The sequence below is a fragment of the Lissotriton vulgaris genome, chromosome 2_1 (genome assembly GCF_964263255.1).
Source record: "Lissotriton vulgaris chromosome 2_1, aLisVul1.2, whole genome shotgun sequence".
Taxonomy (NCBI): Eukaryota; Metazoa; Chordata; class Amphibia; order Caudata; family Salamandridae; genus Lissotriton; species Lissotriton vulgaris.
This window is the reverse complement of record NC_141687.1, coordinates 296,470,472-296,488,556: the sequence shown is the minus strand read 5'-3', so window position 1 is coordinate 296,488,556 and position 18,085 is coordinate 296,470,472. Positions and strand designations below refer to the sequence as shown.

Genomic DNA, 18,085 nt, shown 5'->3' with positions numbered 1-18,085 from the left:
TAGGTTTCACACCAGTTATAGTTAGGAATTAGTATTTAAAAAACCTATTAAATTCACTGAAAAAACCATAGGTTGCACACCAGTTATAGTTAGCTGGAAATTTTACTGACATAAAACCATAGAAATTCCAACGTTATAGTTAGTTGGACTCACTATAACAAGCGCGCCTGCAATGCACTGCTGATGACTAAGGGTGGGCGTAAAATCCGTTTCAGGGGCGAATTTGCGGATTTTCCGCGATTTCGCAATCCGCGAATCTCGCGAAATCGCGGTAAAATCCGCGAATCAGCAGGGACGAATTTTCAGCCAAGCAAGGGTTACAGCAGCAGGTGCAAAAGTTGAACCTAATTTCTTTGTAACCTTTTACAAAAGGGTTACAAACAAATTAACTTTAACTTGGACACCTGCTGCTAATTGCTTCCTGGCGCCTCATTTCCTACTTGCAACTATTCTCTGACCCTGCTCTGACCCTTGAAGCAGGGTCAGAGAATAGTTACAAGTAGGCAACGAGGCACCTGTCCAAGGAATTAAACCTCATCAGGAAGCACTTACAGATATAAAAAACAGGAATAAGGGAGAGGATGGCAAATACACCCATTTTGATTTGTCAGGAGGGTTTAAACTAAAAGAGACCTTTACAGCACAATTTTCATATGCATTTTGCTAAAAATAAAACGCTGTATGTTCTGTAGGGGCAACTCAGGAATCTGGCCATTCAGAGATCCGGCCTCTCTTTTTCTCTCGTTCTCTCTCTCCCTCTTTCTCTCTCTTTCTATCTATCTATCTATCTATATATCTATCTATCTATCTCTTCTCCCTCTCCATAAACGACTGCATGGGTAACTTCGCTATGCAAGCGGCTCGCAAAGACGCAAAAAGCCCTGCGAACACGCAAAAAACCCCGCGAACAAGCAAAAAAACCCGTGAACACGCAAAAAAACAAAAATCCGCAAATTCGTAAATTTTGCGGATCGCGAATTCCCAAATCCGCAAATTCGCGAATTTGCAAAATTCGCCCATGCTTACTGATGGCGTCACATATTACATCACTCATGACATCGTCAGTGACATCACTCATGACATCACTTATGACACCATCCTTGTGACAGAGTGACAGACCTCCTTTTAGTGTAATGTAACCCTTGAAACACATATTCAAAAATAGAAACTAACATTTTCAAAAAAATGGAGATACCCATACCAGTTACAACAACCAATTCAGTAATTCCACCATCTATATACACATCCACTCATTCACCAACAGTTCTATATAGTCACTCATACATGGATGTATGACGTTCCATCGCGCACATTTACATTGCGCGCTTTTTCCCCGCATCTATTTGATCGCCGAGTCCATTACATCGTCTGTTTTCACCTCGCAATCTATTGCAACGCGTTTCCGTTGCTTTCTATTGGGCCGTACTTTACCCCGCAGTACAGCATGTCGCATGGCAAAACAACGCGGTCTTTGGAATCGCCTGCGAGAACTCCCCTCTAAGCCCTGACCCCCATCCTCCTCACCTCAACGCCAAATCTTCGCTTTCTATAGGATGTTTGCACATGTTGCATTTTTTTGTGGGGTTGTGTTAATTAAAAATGTACATTGTTTATGTATTTTTTATTGTAGACGTGACAGGAGGTTCGAACATTGGTCCCCGGCACCAAAGTTGGGCGCGTTGCCCTCAGACCACATCGTTGTCCGTTATCATACTCATTTCTGGTATTTGGGGCCCTCGGCCAGATATTTAATATACAGAATAAACGTAAATTCTAGTAGCAGAGCAAATGTTATATAAGCAGATCTTAACTACTGTTCTTCAAAGAGAATTCTGCTTGTGGAGTGTAAGTATAAATTAGATCAGGTGCACCACTTCCCAGTAGGGTTGTATATTTATGCGCATTTCAACCCACTCATCCACCCACCCACCCAGGTATCCATCCACGCATCCATCCACCCACCCATCCACGCATCCAACCCACGCATGCATCCAACCCACTCATCCACCCACCCACGCATCCATCCATCCACCCACCCACACACTCATCCATGCATCCATCCACCCACCCACGCATCCATCCACGCATCCCCCCACCCACCCACTCATCCATGCATCCATCCACCCACCCATGCATCCACCCACCCACCCACCCATGCATCCACCCACCCACCCACCCATGCATCCACCCACCCACGCATCCATCCACCCACCCATCCACCCACCCATTCACGCACCCAGCAAGCGACCCATTCACGCACCCACCAACCGACCCACCCATCCACCCCATGCACGCAGCCATCGAAAGCAAATATATATGTTTTTTTTTTCCCATCCACCCAATCACCCACAGTAAGTAACAAAAACACTTAAAATGTATTAAGGGTATATTGTTGAATCTTCCACGCAGTGTATAAAAAGTAAGTTCTTCTTGGAATGTTGGGCACCAAAACAAAATGTACATTGTTTATGTATTTTTTATTGTAGACGTGACAGGAGGTTCGAACATTGGTCCCCGGCACCAAAGTTGGGCGCGTTGCCCTCAGACCACATCGTTGTCCGTTATCATACTAATTTCGGGTATTTGGGGCCCTCGGCCAGATATTTAATATACAGAATAAACGTAAATTCAAGTAGCAGAGCAAATGTTATATAAGCAGATCTTAACTGCTGTTCTTCAAAGAGAATTCTGCTTGTGGAGTGTAAGTATAAATTAGATCAGGTGCACCACTTCCCAGTAGTGTTGTATATTTATGCGCATTTGCAGCTTGAGGCCTGAATGTCCAATTTGGCAGCAAAAAAAGGCAGCTGAAAAGTGATATAGAAAGGTCGACGGTTTGACCATCGTTGTCCGTTATGATTTCCTAAATGATTTATATAATTTGGTGCCCTCGAAGTCATAATGATATCATATAATATGTGCTCATAAATCTTTTCTATTATTTGTTTCGTAAATCATTTTTGCTCGTAAATCTTTTCTATTATTTGTGTCGTTATCATTTCTATTATTTGGTGCCGTTCGTTTATGCTTTTCTTTTCTATTTTGGTGCCCTCGCCCATCATGTGTCATATCCGTTCGTTTATGCTTTTCTTTTCTATTATTTGGTGCCCTTGCCCATCATGTGTCATTTCCGTTATATTTTTTTCTATTTTTTGGTGCCCTCGCCCATCATGTGTCATTTCCTTTATATATTTTTTTTCGATGTAATTGCTCATAATTATATCATATAATATGTGCTAGTAAATCTTTTCTATTATTTGTTTCGTAAATCATTTTTGCTCTTAAATCTTATCTATTATTTGTGACGTAATCATTTCTATTATTTGATGCTGTTCGTTTATGCTTTTCTTTTCTATTATTTGGTGCCCTCGCCCATCATGTGTCATTTCCGTTATATATATTTTTTCGATGTAATAGCTTTTGCCCTGTAATGCGATGTAATGCCTAGCGCTTTAAAAGTCATTGCGGCGTCTTAGCATGCAACGCTTTAGCATGCGGTGTGCAGCCATCTGCGATGTAATAGTCGCGAAGCGATAGCACCGCAATGCAGTGCTTCCGCTGTAATGGGTGTTTCCCCTCATACATATACTCACTCATCATATGAAGTGATACACCTACACATCCTGTTATACACCGACAGTCATCCAAAAGTTACTCACACACATACTCACACATGCAAATAAACTATTGAATATCCATTTATTTGCATATACAACTATACACACACTACCTCCTTACTTCTAAGGAAACTTACACATACTTACTCTCTTAAACAATCACTTATAGAAACACATACTTATTTAAACAGGAACTCTTACAATCTCTTACTCTCACATATATTCACTTATATACATCAAAACTCACATACACTAGATTAAAATATGTCGTTACTAATAAAGACAATAGTGAGAGTCATTCACTCACTAACACACACATATACACACTCATCCACCCATACAGTCCTGCACATATACTGTCTTCAAAACACATACAAACAGTGAGTCAGTCACCAACCCATGCAGCCACTTATACACAAAGTGAAACACTGATACATATATTTCAATATTTAAAAGTTACTCGCTAATATATGTATTCAATAAAATACACTTAATAAGGCAGTTAACCAATCATTTTTTTTTAAAACAGCCATTTACACTCTTATTTAACCATTTATTCTTTCATCAACCTTTACAAATACATATATAAAACATATTGATTTTTCAGAAAGGCACACATTCACTGGCTGGTGTCATCAGTGATGTCATGAGTGATGTCACTGACGATGTCATGAGTGATGTAATATGTGACGTCATCAGCCATGCATTGCAGGCGCGCTTGTTATAGTGAGTCCAACTAACTATAACGTTGGAATTTCTATGGTTTTATGTCAGTAAAATTTCCAGCTAACTATAACTGGTGTGAAACCTATGGTTTTTTCAGTGAATATATATATATATATATATTCCAACAAAATGCCCTGAGCTTTACAGAACGCACACAACAGCCAGCCTGCCCTTCAGCCTTCAGTGACAGCTCACATTGCCCTACAGGAGTAATTCATTTGCCAACGCGTTTCAAGACATTCCGTCCCTTCTTCAAAGGCAGCTTCATTTCGAGTGAGTTACAAACTGCTCTCTTTTATTCAAATGTTATACATGTTTCCTATTGGTATTCACCCTTAGTGGGCTGCGCTTAGTTTAGAGCAATTAATAATGCATGATGGTACTTATAGTCCAAAAAAGAGAGCCACATTACTTTTCCCTAAGTGGGCTTTGTACTCACAAGATTAATTAAAGCAAGTATTGTCCTTAGCAGGATCCTGAAGGGATAGCAAGTTTCTTATGTCTGGCTCGCTGTGCTGCATCGGTAAAAAACAGTTTCCAACCACAACCTCTCATTGTTCAAAGATGTTGCAGTCCTGTCACGACGGGGCCGCCGTGTAAGTTAATGTTCCAACAAAATGCCCATAGCTTTTCAGAAGGCACACGACAGCCAGCCTGCCCTCCAGCCTTCAGTGACAGCTCACATTGCCCTTCAGGAGTAATTCATTTGCCAACGCGTTTCAAGACATTCCGTCCCTTCTTCAAAGGCAGCTTGATTTCGAGTGAGTTACAAACTGCTCTCTTTTATTCAAATGTTATACATGTTATACATGTTTCCTATTGCGATTCCAAGCTGCAGGGCGCTTTGTTGTAAAAAAAAAAAAATATATATATATATATATATATATATATGTGAAAACGTCAGCTCCTCCTCGACTCTCTCAGCGTTTCGAGCCACAGCGCACGCCAGCAAACGAGGGAGACGGACCACCAGGAATCAGCTAAGATGTTTTTATTGCAACCACACAGAGAAGAGCTACGCATTTCAGGCTAACTCGCCCTTGTTCACACTGCAACATTACAATAAACGAATGCTTTTTTTATATTTGCAAGGATACGTGTACACCCACTCATGGTGACATCAGCTATCACGTGACTAATAAAAAGTGAAGAAATACTACCACTTGTAGTTTTGCAACAAACTAGGCACAATTAAATATCAGGATGAGTCCCAATGTTGTATATTCTGCAGTTATTAGTCAAAGATAAAAATAATTATACACATTTCAACAAATGAAATAAATAAAACTGTGTAAAGATACCTTTTCTTACAACAGGAAAACATGATTATAATAACTGTATGAATACATAGTTATAACCTCGCTCTAAAACCAAATACTGAACGAGCCTTCTAGTTCGAAGATGTGTGCAAAAAAACGTATTGATATTCATAAGTTACATGTGCAAAACTTTAGCAAAGCAGCAATAGATGATGAAGTGCAAATAAGATAGTGCTAATATATGCACAAACTAAATATACATATATATATTTCAGTCTGCCAGAGTCAGAGGAGTGCATTTTCAAAAGATAAAATGTATTTATGTGCATAAAGAAAATGTAGGTGTGTGTTTAGTTTGTACAGAAATTAGGAGAAGTTATTTAAGTATTCATAAATAAATAAAAAATGATTCATTTATTCAAACACATTATTATTATTTAATATGGTAATTGTGTCATCCTTTGTTAATTTCTATTACATTTTATTTGTTGGCTGTTATGTTTGTGGGAATATAGTGTAGTATTATAACTATATTATTAATGTTGTTTGTAATTGATAATAATGTTTGAAAATTGTAATATTTATATTATTTTTTATATTTGTTAAAATTAAGACATTTAATTCTTATATTTAGAATTTTTAATTTTGTGGTATTTAATAGAGTTGTTAGAATATGCTATTTGTATGAAGTGAAGTACTCTATCTGTATCGTAGGAGTGAATGTAGTGGGAATAGTAAATTTTACCCTTTCTGAATCCAACGCTTTCCCTACAGTTGCACCTACTAAAGTGGGAATAGTAAATATAACGCCTCCTTAGTCCAAAGCTTTCCCTACTGATTTTTATTTATTTATTTAAATGTTTATTAACATTTCGGACGCTTGTGACAATACGACCGTACATTCTCTAGTTATACATTCCCTGATGTCACATTATCTTGGGCACAAGTATAACTGGATTAATTACGTTCCACAGCTTTATATCAGTTTCATAAAAAAAACTTTGACCTCAACAACATGGGCCTCTTGATATCGATCCTCCTGCCTATTACACTTAAGCGTCTGATCTGGCTTCTCATTCTATCCAAAAACATTACTGTAACAAATAAACACAACTTCCATCCTCCCCTCCCCCACCCACAACTTTATCCGTCCCAACCTCCTCTGTCTGGTATACTCTCTATGACATAAAAATGTGTGCCAGTGGTACAATTCACTGCGTTATCCAACACATCAACTTTGTAGGTTCTCCTCTGTTTCACAGTTGTCGCCCGGCTCACTACCCTATCCCACAATGACATAACTGCTGACATCATCCACATAAAATCTGATGCACCTCTTCACACTCTAATATAACCTTTAATACACCCACTTTCAAAACCATAGACACACCAATACCAGTTACTTCATACGCACTCACTGATTCCTAGGTCTACACACACATCCACTCATTCACCTATACAGTCACTCATCAGTACAGGACTATCATATGCACTGATACACCTATACAGACACTCACACACCACCACCCATCCAGAGTTACTCACACACGTAGTCAGTCATGCAAAGATCCCACTCCCATTTACTCACCTATACAGTTATACACACTCCAAATCACTTATTCAAACAGAAACAAACACATACTTACTCTCTTATACAATCACTGACACAAGTACACACTCATCCATACAGCCACTCTCACAATAACTGAGTCTCTAGTACAGTCATTTATATACTTCAACTCTCACATGCACTGCCTTTTACATATGTAGTTACTTAGAGACATGTACCATTGAGACATGCCTTCATTTACCAACACACCCTTACAGCTGTTTCCACATGCAATCTTAAAACCATACACACAGTGAATCAACCACTCAAACATCTATGCACACCTCCTACCCACCCACACACACACTCAGGCACCCTTACAAATACTCAGGCAACCAATCAATAACCCATGTAATCACTCATGTACCTACTGACCAACCCATACAGCAGCTTATCCAACAACAAAGAAACTGATACAGACATTCACACAGTTTAGTCACTAACCTATGCATTCAGTAAGACACTTGTAATCACTCACTTAAACAGTTAGGGCCCGATTCACAGAACTAACTTAAGACAAATTCTTAAAACGTACTACTTTTAGTATTCACAGAACGCACTTACTACTTTTGGTATTAACAGAATGCACTTACTACTTTTGGTATTCACAGAATAGATTTACGACTACTAACTTTACGTCCGCACACGGGCCGGAGATTCTGGCCCGGAGGCGGAGCTTCTGGCCCGGAGGCAGAGATTCCGGTCCTGAGGTGGAGCTTCCGGCCTGGAGGCGGAGATTCTAGCTTAGAGGTGGAGCTTCCAGCCCGAAGGTGGAGATTTCGGCCATGTCTAAATCTCTGACACCGTCCGGAATCCCCACCTCTGAGCCGGACGCTCCGCCTCTGGGCCGGAAGTTCCGCCTCCAGGCCGGAATCTACGGCCCGAGTGCGGACGTAAAGTTAGTAGTCGTAAATCCATTCTGTGAATACCAAAGTAATAAGGGCATTCTGTGAATACCAAAAGTAGTAAGTGCCTTCTGTGAATACCAAAAGTAGTACGTTTAGGATTTTGTCTTAAGTTAGTTCTGTGAATCGGGTCCACAGTCACACATCTACTAAATCCTCCATCCAGACACTTCTACACCCACTCATTCTTCAATACACCATGGCATATATATAATAATTATTTAAACTTTAAAGAAAAATACAGTCACTGGATGATGTCATCAGTGATGTCATCAATGATGTTATTTGAGATGTCATCAGTGATGTCACTGACCATGTGATGATTTATGTAATATGTGACGTCATCAGCAGTGCATTTCGGGTGCGCGAGTTATAGTTAGCTCAACTAACTATAACAGGGGAATTTCTATGGTTTTGTAAGAGAGAAATGTCCAACTAACTATAAGGTCCCTGAAACCTATGGTTTTTCCAGTAAATATATATCTGCACACACACACACACACATATATATAACTCCTTGTGGAAGGGGAGCGCCACTTACCTCGACCGGGCGGTGCCCGAGCGGGGATAACATGATCACTAACCCTCCTGCGTCCCTGACGACCAGGACTCCTCCTTTCTTTTTCTCCCTGCAGGAACCAGACCGACCGACAGGACAGAGCACTAACCCGGATGCGGCTTCCCACGAACCCCGAGACCCCGGAAGTGCCGACCCGGAAGCGGCCTGCCGTGAACCCGGAGGTTCCGCCCCCAACCACAGTCCGAGAAGCAGAAAAGCCGGTGATGAAGAGAGGAGAGCGTTCCAGGTAGCCGACTCGTGGCAGGAGACAGCGCGTAGTGGACCAGTGAAGGAGAGTTGACGGAGTGTGAGGAGTGACGACGAGGAAGTGGAGGACGTCTGGACCGAGGAGTGGTGGAGTCCTCTGGAGGTGGCTGGAGAGCGGCCGTGACTCGCGGTAGAGTTGCGGCGGGGCACGTGAGTACCTTGTTACCGTCTCCGTGTCCCCCTGTAAATATATGTAAATACCTGTATAGAAGTAGAACACACGGATAGATCACCCTTGCACTGTATAGATACTTAGTACCGTCACTGCACCCCTATCTTGTACCATAGCCCTTAAAACCCCCCCCCTCACTCACTTGGGCACGCTTCTTCTCCCCGTTCCCACATCTCTTCCCTTCCGTCTGAACCTTCCTTTCCGTTCCCCTCCTCACGTTCGTCTCTGTCCCCTCACGACCCGGGTGCTGGTGCTAGTACTCCATAAGTCCGAGCTATAAAGGACTAAACCCCTGCCTCTCTGTTTCCCTCCGAGATTATACCGAAGCTCCCCCGGAAGACCTGAAGACGCCCGGAAGATCCATCTGCCGGCTGACGCAAGGGAACAGACTCTACGGCTTCCGATCTCCAAACCCTTTTCCTATCCCGATTGTTAACCCAACAATAAAAACAGCTACAATAACCAAGTACATACGGCCTCCGCGCCTGTTATTCCGGTCCGCACCAACCCCCAGTCCACACTTGGTGTCAGAAGTGGGATCCGGAAGCATGGAGGCCGCAGTGAAACAACTCGTAGAAAGCCAGGAGCTCCTCGGGAAGATGATGGAGCGCTTCCTCAAAACGGCCGAGGATGATCGAGGCCAACTCCACGATGTCCTAAAGGACCAGGGCTCCGTGCAAGACCGAGCCCTTGGGAAACTAGCCGACGTCATGGGTCAGCAGAGACCAGCGACTTCTTTGCCCTCTGTGGTTCTGCAAAAATATGTCCCGGGAGAAGACCCGGATTTCTTCTTTACGAACTTCGAGCATCTGGCTCAAGCAGCAGCATGGCCGGTTGATCGCTGGGGTCACTACTTGGGGCCTCTGCTGACGGGAGAGCTACAGGCAGCCTACCAACAGGCCAACATACAGGGGCAGACACCGTATCAGGACATCAAAACCTGTATCCTAGAGAGGCTAGGGATTGACGACGAGACCTACAGAGTACGACTGCGACAGGCCCGTGAAGGACCCCAAGAAACGCCCCGAGCGTTGTCATTCCGCATCCAAGACCTGACCAACCGCTGGCTGAAGCCTGCCACGGCCACTAAAGAAGAGTTCCTGTCCAAGATCTACTTGGAACAGTTCCTAGCCTCACTCCACCCCGCCACCCAGAAATGGGTAGGTCAGCACGCCCGTCTAACTCTGGAAACTGCAGTGGAGATCGCAAGTGCCTTCAGCCGAGCCCAAGACTTCCAGAAAAAGGACGAACACCCTACCCGGATGCCCCATGGAAGTCATCCTCGAACCCAGAGGCCGGCAGTTCCCCGAAAACCAGAACCTGTCCCCTTGTTTCCGTTCCCAGTGTCACCAAGACCCAGTCTCCCTGGTCCCCAGTGCTACCACTGCGAAGGGCATGGACTTATCGCCCGGTTCTGTCTCCAGAAGGAAGAACCTATGGAGGTTGAACTGGCTAGGAACTATGTATGTCTTACCACGGATGCCAGCCCTCCTCCTTTCCGGTGTCCGGTGAGGATTGACGGTCACCCTGTGATGGCCCTTGCCGATTCCGGGTGCAGACAAAGTGTACTAAGGCCACAGGAAATGCCCAGACCTGTGAGGCCTGTGACCGGCATTGTGGACATTCAATGCGTACACGGCGATACAAAGAGGTATCCCACCACCCGTGTCCAAGTGCAGCACACCTCGGGTGAAAGAAGCCCCCTTACTGTAGGCCTGGTGCCAAACCTGCCGGAACAGGTGATCCTGGGTAGCGACTATAATGGTCTGCCCCGTTTGCTACAGGACGCTACGAACTCCTTGGAAAGGTGGTGGTCCGAGGCTCCCTTTTCCCGGAACCCTCCTCCCTTAGAACTAACAACCAAAATCCTGAAGACAAGAGGGCAAAAGAAGAAAGAAAAAAGGACACACACCACAGCCTATCCTGTCCAGGTGGACAACCATCCATGGGAATCCGATCGTGAGTTTCGTGCTGCCCAACAAGAGGACCGGGTACTACAGGACACCTGGGGGCGGGCCCTGGAAAACGAAGATCCCTTACACATATGTCCTTATTTCTTCAAAAGGAACGGTCTGTTGTATAGGAAAGGCGGACCCCAACAAGACCCTCAGCTACTCGTTCCTGGCCCCTTTCGCGATAAAGTATTGTTCCTGGCTCCTAGCCATTTGTTAGGGGGTCATTTTGGGGACGACAAAACAGGACAGACCATTCTGGACAAGTTCTACTGGCCTGGGGTGTACAAACAAGTGAGCCAATACTGCAAAGAGTGTCCTGTATGTCAGAAGAACAGTTGGTACCGGCCCCCAAAAGTCCCCCTCCAACCACTCCCTCTCATTGATGTCCCTTTCAGTAGGGTCAGGATGGACCTGATAGGCCCCATGTTACCCTCAAGGAGCGGGTGTCAGTATGCTCTCGTCCTTGTGGATTATGCCACCCGGTTTCCTGAGGCCGTTCCGTTACGGCACCCAACCACTCAGACATAGTGAGAGCCCTTGTAACCATCTTCACTCGGGTGGGTTTTCCCCGGGAGATATTGACGGACCAGGGCACCCCGTTTGTCTCTTCCCTTATGCATCAGGTGTGTTCCCAATTGGGCATTAAACAAATAAGGACCTCTGCCTACCACCCCCAGACCGACGGACTGGTGGAGCGGTATAACGCCACCCTGAAAACCACCCTCAAGAAGCTGTTGGGACTAGAAAGCCGTCGCTGGGAGGAAATATTGCCTTTAGCCCTATTCGCTATACGATGCAAGGTTCAGAGCAGTACCGGGTATTCTCCCTACGAACTCCTATACGGGAGGGCCCCCAGGACACTCTTAGACATGGCCCGCGAGGCCTGGGAGGCCGAGCCTGATCGTACCCGACCTCTGCCTGAATATGTAGCCAATCTTAAGACCCACCTGGGTCAAATCCGGGAAATAGTGAGGCAAAACATGCTGACCGCCCAGGCTACACAAAAACGCCAGTACGACCGAGGAGCCAAGGCAAGAACCTTCGTTCCTGGGGACCTAGTACTACTTCTCATACCCTCTTCCGATCACAAGTTGCTAGGCCAGTGGCAAGGGCCGTATCCGGTAACAAGACAAGTGACTCCTGTCACCTACGAAATCGAATTGGACCACACTCGCAACCAGAGACAGATATACCACGTCAATCTTCTAAAGAGGTGGGAGAGCCCCCAACCAGTGCTATCCAGCGTATCTTGCCCAGGAACCCCACACTTCGAGGGTTGTGTGGACCCGGAACTACCTACAAACAAGCGACAAGATCTAAGGACTGCCCTATTACCGTTGCAGACGGTATTTTCCTCCCTACCTGGGCACACCACGGTCATAGAGCAGGTAATACACACAGATCCCGGAAAGATCGTGAGACAACGCCCCTATCGGATCCCAGAAGCACGCCGAAAAGTCATTCAAGAGGAGACCAAACAAATGTTGCAAATGGGCATCATAGAGCCATCGTTCAGTTGCTGGAACTCGCCCATCGTTCTTGTCCCCAAACCCGATGGCTCCACGAGATTTTGTATCGACTTTCGCGAAGTCAATAAAGTCTCGAGTTTTGACACTTATCCGTTGCCAAGAGTAGACGAGATGATAGAACGCATAGGTCGAGCCAGCTACATTAGCATGCTGGATCTCTGCAAGGGATACTGGCAGATCCCCCTGAAGAGCGAAGATAAGAAGAAAACAGCGTTCTCCACACCCGACGGCCTGTTCCAATTTAGAGTCATGCCCTTTGGGCTTCATGGGGCCCGGCGACTTTCAAGCGGGCCATGAACATAGTCCTACAACCCCATGCCCAATACGTGGGAGCCTACCTGGATGATATAGTCATTTATAGCAACGACTGGCAAGCGCACCTGTCCCACCTGAAGCGAGTTATCACCTCCCTGGGGGAATACGGGTTCACTATCAATCCCGCTAAGACAACTCTAGCTGCGCAGTCCGTAAAATACCTAGAGCACCTACTTGGGGAGGGTGTCATCCGACCTCAGGACAACAAAATAAAGGCCATCCAGTCCATTCCCTTCCCCCAAAACAAAAAGGACCTCCGTGCCTTCCTTGGGCTATTAGGGTACTATCGGAGGTTCATCCCCAACTTTTCACAAACTGCAGTCCCCTTGACGTACCTCCTGAAGAAAAACACCCGAACAGAGGCCATGTTACAACACCCCTCTCCGCAGATGTGGAAGGCCTTTCAAGACCTCAAGCAATCCCTGGTGTCGGAGCCAGTCCTGATCAGCCCCGACTACACCCAACCCTTTATCCTGCAAACAGATGCCTCAGATCAGGGACTGGGAGCCGTCCTTTCCCAAAAAGACCAGGCAGGGATTGAGAGGCCTATCCTATACCTCAGCAGAAAACTCTTCCCTCTGGAAATGAATTACGCGGTAGTTGAAAAAGAAGCACTGGCCATAAAATGGGCCATAGAGAGCCTTTGTTATTATCTAGAGGGGCGTGAGTTTCTTCTATACACAGACCACGCCCCCCTGGAATGGATGGCTCGGAACCGGGGTCATAATGACCGGGTGCTTCGGTGGTTCCTATCCCTGCAACCATACCGATTCAAGACCTTACACCGGAAGGGGGTTGAACAGGGCAACGCTGACTATCTGTCTCGATATCCCCCACCTGCCTCCCCCACAAGAAAGACAGCTAGGGAAAGGGGATGTGGAAGGGGAGCGCCACTCACCTCGACCGGGCGGTGCCCGAGCGGGGATAACATGACCACTAACCCTCCTGCGTCCCTGACGACCAGGACTCCTCCTTTCTTTTTCTCCCTGCAGGAACCAGACCGACCGACCGACAGGACAGAGCACTAACCCGGATGCGGCTTCCCACGAACCCCGAGACCCCGGAAGTGCCGACCCGGAAGCGGCCTGCCGTGAACCCAGAAGTCCCGACCCCAACCACAGTCCGAGAAGCAGAAAAGCCGGCGACGAAGAGAGGAGAGCGTTCCAGGTAGCCGACTCGTGGCAGGAGACAGCGCGTAGTGGACCAGTGAAGGAGAGCGGACGGAGTGTGAGGAGTGACGACGAGGAAGTGGAGGACGTCTGGACCGAGGAGTGGTGGAGTCCTCTGGAGGTGGCTGGAGAGCGGCCGTGACTCGCTGGAGAGTTGCGGCGGGGCACGTGAGTACCTTGTTACCGTCTCCGTGTCCCCCTGTAAATATATGTAAATACCTGTATAGAAGTAGAACACACGGATAGATCACCCTTGCACTGTATAGATACTTAGTAGCGTCACTGCACCCCTATCTTGTACCATAGCCCCTAAACCCCCCCCCCCTCACTCACTTGGGCACGCTTCTTCTCCCCGTTCCCACATCTCTTCCCTTCCGTCTGAACCTTCCTTTCCGTTCCCCTCCTCACGTTCGTCTCTGTCCCCTCACGACCCGGGTACTGGTGCTAGTACTCCATAAGTCCGAGCTATAAAGGACTAAACCCCTGCCTCTCTGTTTCCCTCCGAGGTTACACCGAAGCTCCCCCGGAAGACCTGAAGACGCCCGGAAGATCCATCTGCCGGCTGACGCAAGGGAACAGACTCTACGGCTTCCGATCTCCAAACCCTTTCCCTATCCCGATTGTTAACCCAACAATAAAAACAGCTACAATAGCCAAGTACATACGGCCTCCGCGCCTGTTATTCCGGTCCGCACCAACCCCCAGTCCACACTCCTGTAGTCACACATTCATTAAGGAGTGGCGTCTGTTCGTTTACCCACAGTGATTTCGTCAGGTAACCAGGGAGGTCACTGTAGGTCAATGGGAGGTCATTGCAGGTCCTTGATGAATGTGTAACAACAGGATCCATGCCCCCTGGTACCTGACCATGGTGTAAATTACCCCCCAAGTTGGGTAATCATCTCCTTTCTACTTTTATTAGCCCTGATAAATGCCAGAAACCATGTATTAGGCTAGATTAGTGGGAGAAACATGTTGGTAGGAAAATAGCTGTGAGGGCCATAATGCCTTTCAGCAAATAATCATAGATTTAAGGGTCAAAATGCCCAGAAATATCTTTCTCAGTTCTTTCAACTATTCCTAGAGGACCTTATTTATGAAGGCCTGCGTCACTTTTGCGCTGCCGTTACGTCACTTTTAGTGCCGCACTGGCGGTGTAAATAAGGCACCATGTTGCGCCACATTTACGAAGTGACTCCTCTAGGCAGATGTGCCACTTTATAAACCCCTGCGCTACATTATACCTGTGTCAGATACAATTTATGAAGGGTGGGTGTTCCCCCGCAAGAAAGGGTCGTAGGAGCGGCACAGTGAAATCTATAAGATTTTACTGTGCCACTTCTAGGACGCCAATGCGTCCAAACCTCATGCCTGTTTCATGGCAGGCGCAAGGGTGACACTGGCAATTTTACACGGGGCTTGCCCCATGTGAAAGGATCATTGCTTGAGGTCCGAAAAACTACAGCAATGCCCCACTTCTGCGCCGACAGATACATCAGTAATAAAGATGCATCTGTCATTCCTTGCAACATGATGCGTCATACAGTAAATATGGCGCATCAAAGGTGTTGCAAGGAGGGCGCACTGAGAAGTGTTGCATCACTGCTTTCACACAGCGATGCGATACTTCTCATAAATGAGGCCCACGGTACCTAAGAATAAAAGGAATTCCTATAGGGTTACCCTAATGTATTTGTTTTTGGATCCCTGTAACTATCCTGGAATTATTAATCAAAAACTCCCTCATATTCATGAGGTTGAGTCAGTTCTGGGAGTAGTATCGAGGGTTGGTTGAGGAAGACTATGATGACACATGCCACATTACGTGGGTGAGGCTTCCTCATCCAGAACAACTGAATCGGGTGTTTCCACCTAGGGATATTTAATATGGAACACATTGTTCTTCTGTACTTTCTCTAGATACACTGTACTTGTGATTAGATGTGTAACGTTTTAGAGGACGTAGAGTATTTTTATCCTTGTTAACTCCCTTTTTGTTTGCCTAGTACATAAGGCTCACTGTTTTCTTAAAAATCCTTCAAACCACTCTCCCAACCAATTGATTTTGCATCTCTACAGAGTAGGCTGATTGTACATTTCTGACTTAGCCAGCTGCATGTACAAAATGATCAACAGAACAGTGGCAAATAACATTACTCTTAGTAGCAGCATTGTTTGTTATCTGATGAATATAGCAAATCTGAGCAGCGCTATGGTGTCAGTTTTCAATCAAAAACACATTATGGGAACAGGAAATATCCACCGTACCAATTTCATGTGTCTTCTCAACAGGAGGATCCAGCAATTCCCTCTTGATCTCCGATCTCGGCGCTAAGCAAACATTTATATCTGGATTTATGTTGTGTCTCTGTACATTCAAACTTTCAGCCACTCCTGTCCTTCGAGATTCCATCATGTCCTGTAAATCAAGCCAGTAGTGTTTTATTTTAATACTTTGCAGTACTTTAGACATACTCCTCAATCTATACATGTACACAAACAAAATGCATTCCTATGGAATTATATGCTTGAGAATTCAGTGACTGCAAACACTTGAAATGGGTAATATGTGCTACTGTGCATGGGAAACAAGCATTGGCATAGCCAATGGGTCTCGCCTTTGGGACCTTATAAGTGTTTAGTCAGAAATATTAGCAATGTGTTTAAGGTATGTTGTACAGCAATGTAGCTGCTGTGTTCAGTACTCTAAAGTTTGTGTGCAAGTTGTGTTTAGGGTAGTGACGTAAGGACAGTGGCATGGTGTGGAATGTAGTGGTGAGTTGTGATATGAGGTGTGTTAGTGGGATGTATGTGTGTAGTGTGTTTTGCTGGTGTGTATGCTGGTGGTATATGTCCTGGTGGGCTGGGGCAGCTGACTCCTACTGACATCACATTCTCCTTATGAGCCAACAATGGACCTATAGGACGGACCGACTGTCACCTGCTTGTTTTGAGGAGATTCACTTTATTGTAAACATTTTGCTGGACTCAGACCTTGTTCCTCAGTTTTTTAAAGTCTACAGTTCAGGCAGTTACACCATAACCTCTATTCAATTATTATGAGTACAACCCCGAGCGTGGCCCTGAGGGCACAGTAAATATGCATTACAAGATGTCCACAAGCTCTACACAATGTGCCGTGCTTTTGCTTGTTTCTCTCAGATCTTCACTAAGGAGCTACAGGGCTCAAATTGCTGGAACACATTATTTACGAACACAGCTGTAGCCACGAGCCAACAATGGACCTATAAAATATACCGGACTGTCACCAGCGCGTTTTGAGGAGATTCACTTTATTGTAAATATTTCGGCGGTGTCCTGTAATCTCTTGTCAACATCTCAATAAATTCGTAAAAAAAGGGGAGGGGGTGCTCTTTGATTACTGACATTTCAACACCTCCTCAGGGGCTTTCAAAAGTATTTGTCCTGAATCAGAATGGGCTTGCATGTATTTATTTGTTTTTGCAGTTTTTATATAGCGCTAACTCTACCCGACGGTATCTGAGTGGTTTACATAAATTCCAGTTCCGTTACACACGGTCACGTTCATTATTTCGGAGGAAGACCGACACAGGGAAATTCAGTGATTTGCCTAGGATCAGAGGATGTTGAGCTGAGCTGAGCTGAGACTCACACCATGCTACAAATAACAAACAAAGAAGACTGGGAGGGGGTGCAAACATGGAGCGCAGGCTGCTAATGAAAACAAGCAGCTCAAGAGGAGTGGTGGGACGGGCACAGGAATGCAGCTGTTGCCCAGCGCGCCGCTGCTCGCTTCCGAGACCAAAACGCCATGGGAGTTAACATTACAAAAAGAGGTGGGACATGCACGCGCCTATAGCCATTTGCGTGCTTTAATTAGTGAAAGACACACGCAAAAGCCAATCCGATGTGTGGGAGGGTCAGACCCACACGGAGAAGTTCTGAGTACTTACTAGGAGCCTCCCATAGAGCAGGGCATGCGCGCTGCGCTAGGCTCTACCTAAAAAAGGACAGGATGTTG

General features: G+C 45.6%; 1 protein-coding gene across 1 annotated transcript in view; it reads right to left on the bottom strand.

Annotated features, from left to right (window-relative positions):
- Positions 1-18,085, bottom strand: part of TEX14 (testis expressed 14, intercellular bridge forming factor) — a 1,917,691-nt gene that overhangs the window by 1,094,821 nt on the left and 804,785 nt on the right. The window contains exon 12 of the mRNA XM_086954052.1: positions 16,351-16,501. Coding sequence (XP_086810178.1) covers positions 16,351-16,501 — 151 coding nt within the window. The remainder of the gene's footprint in view (positions 1-16,350; positions 16,502-18,085) is intronic.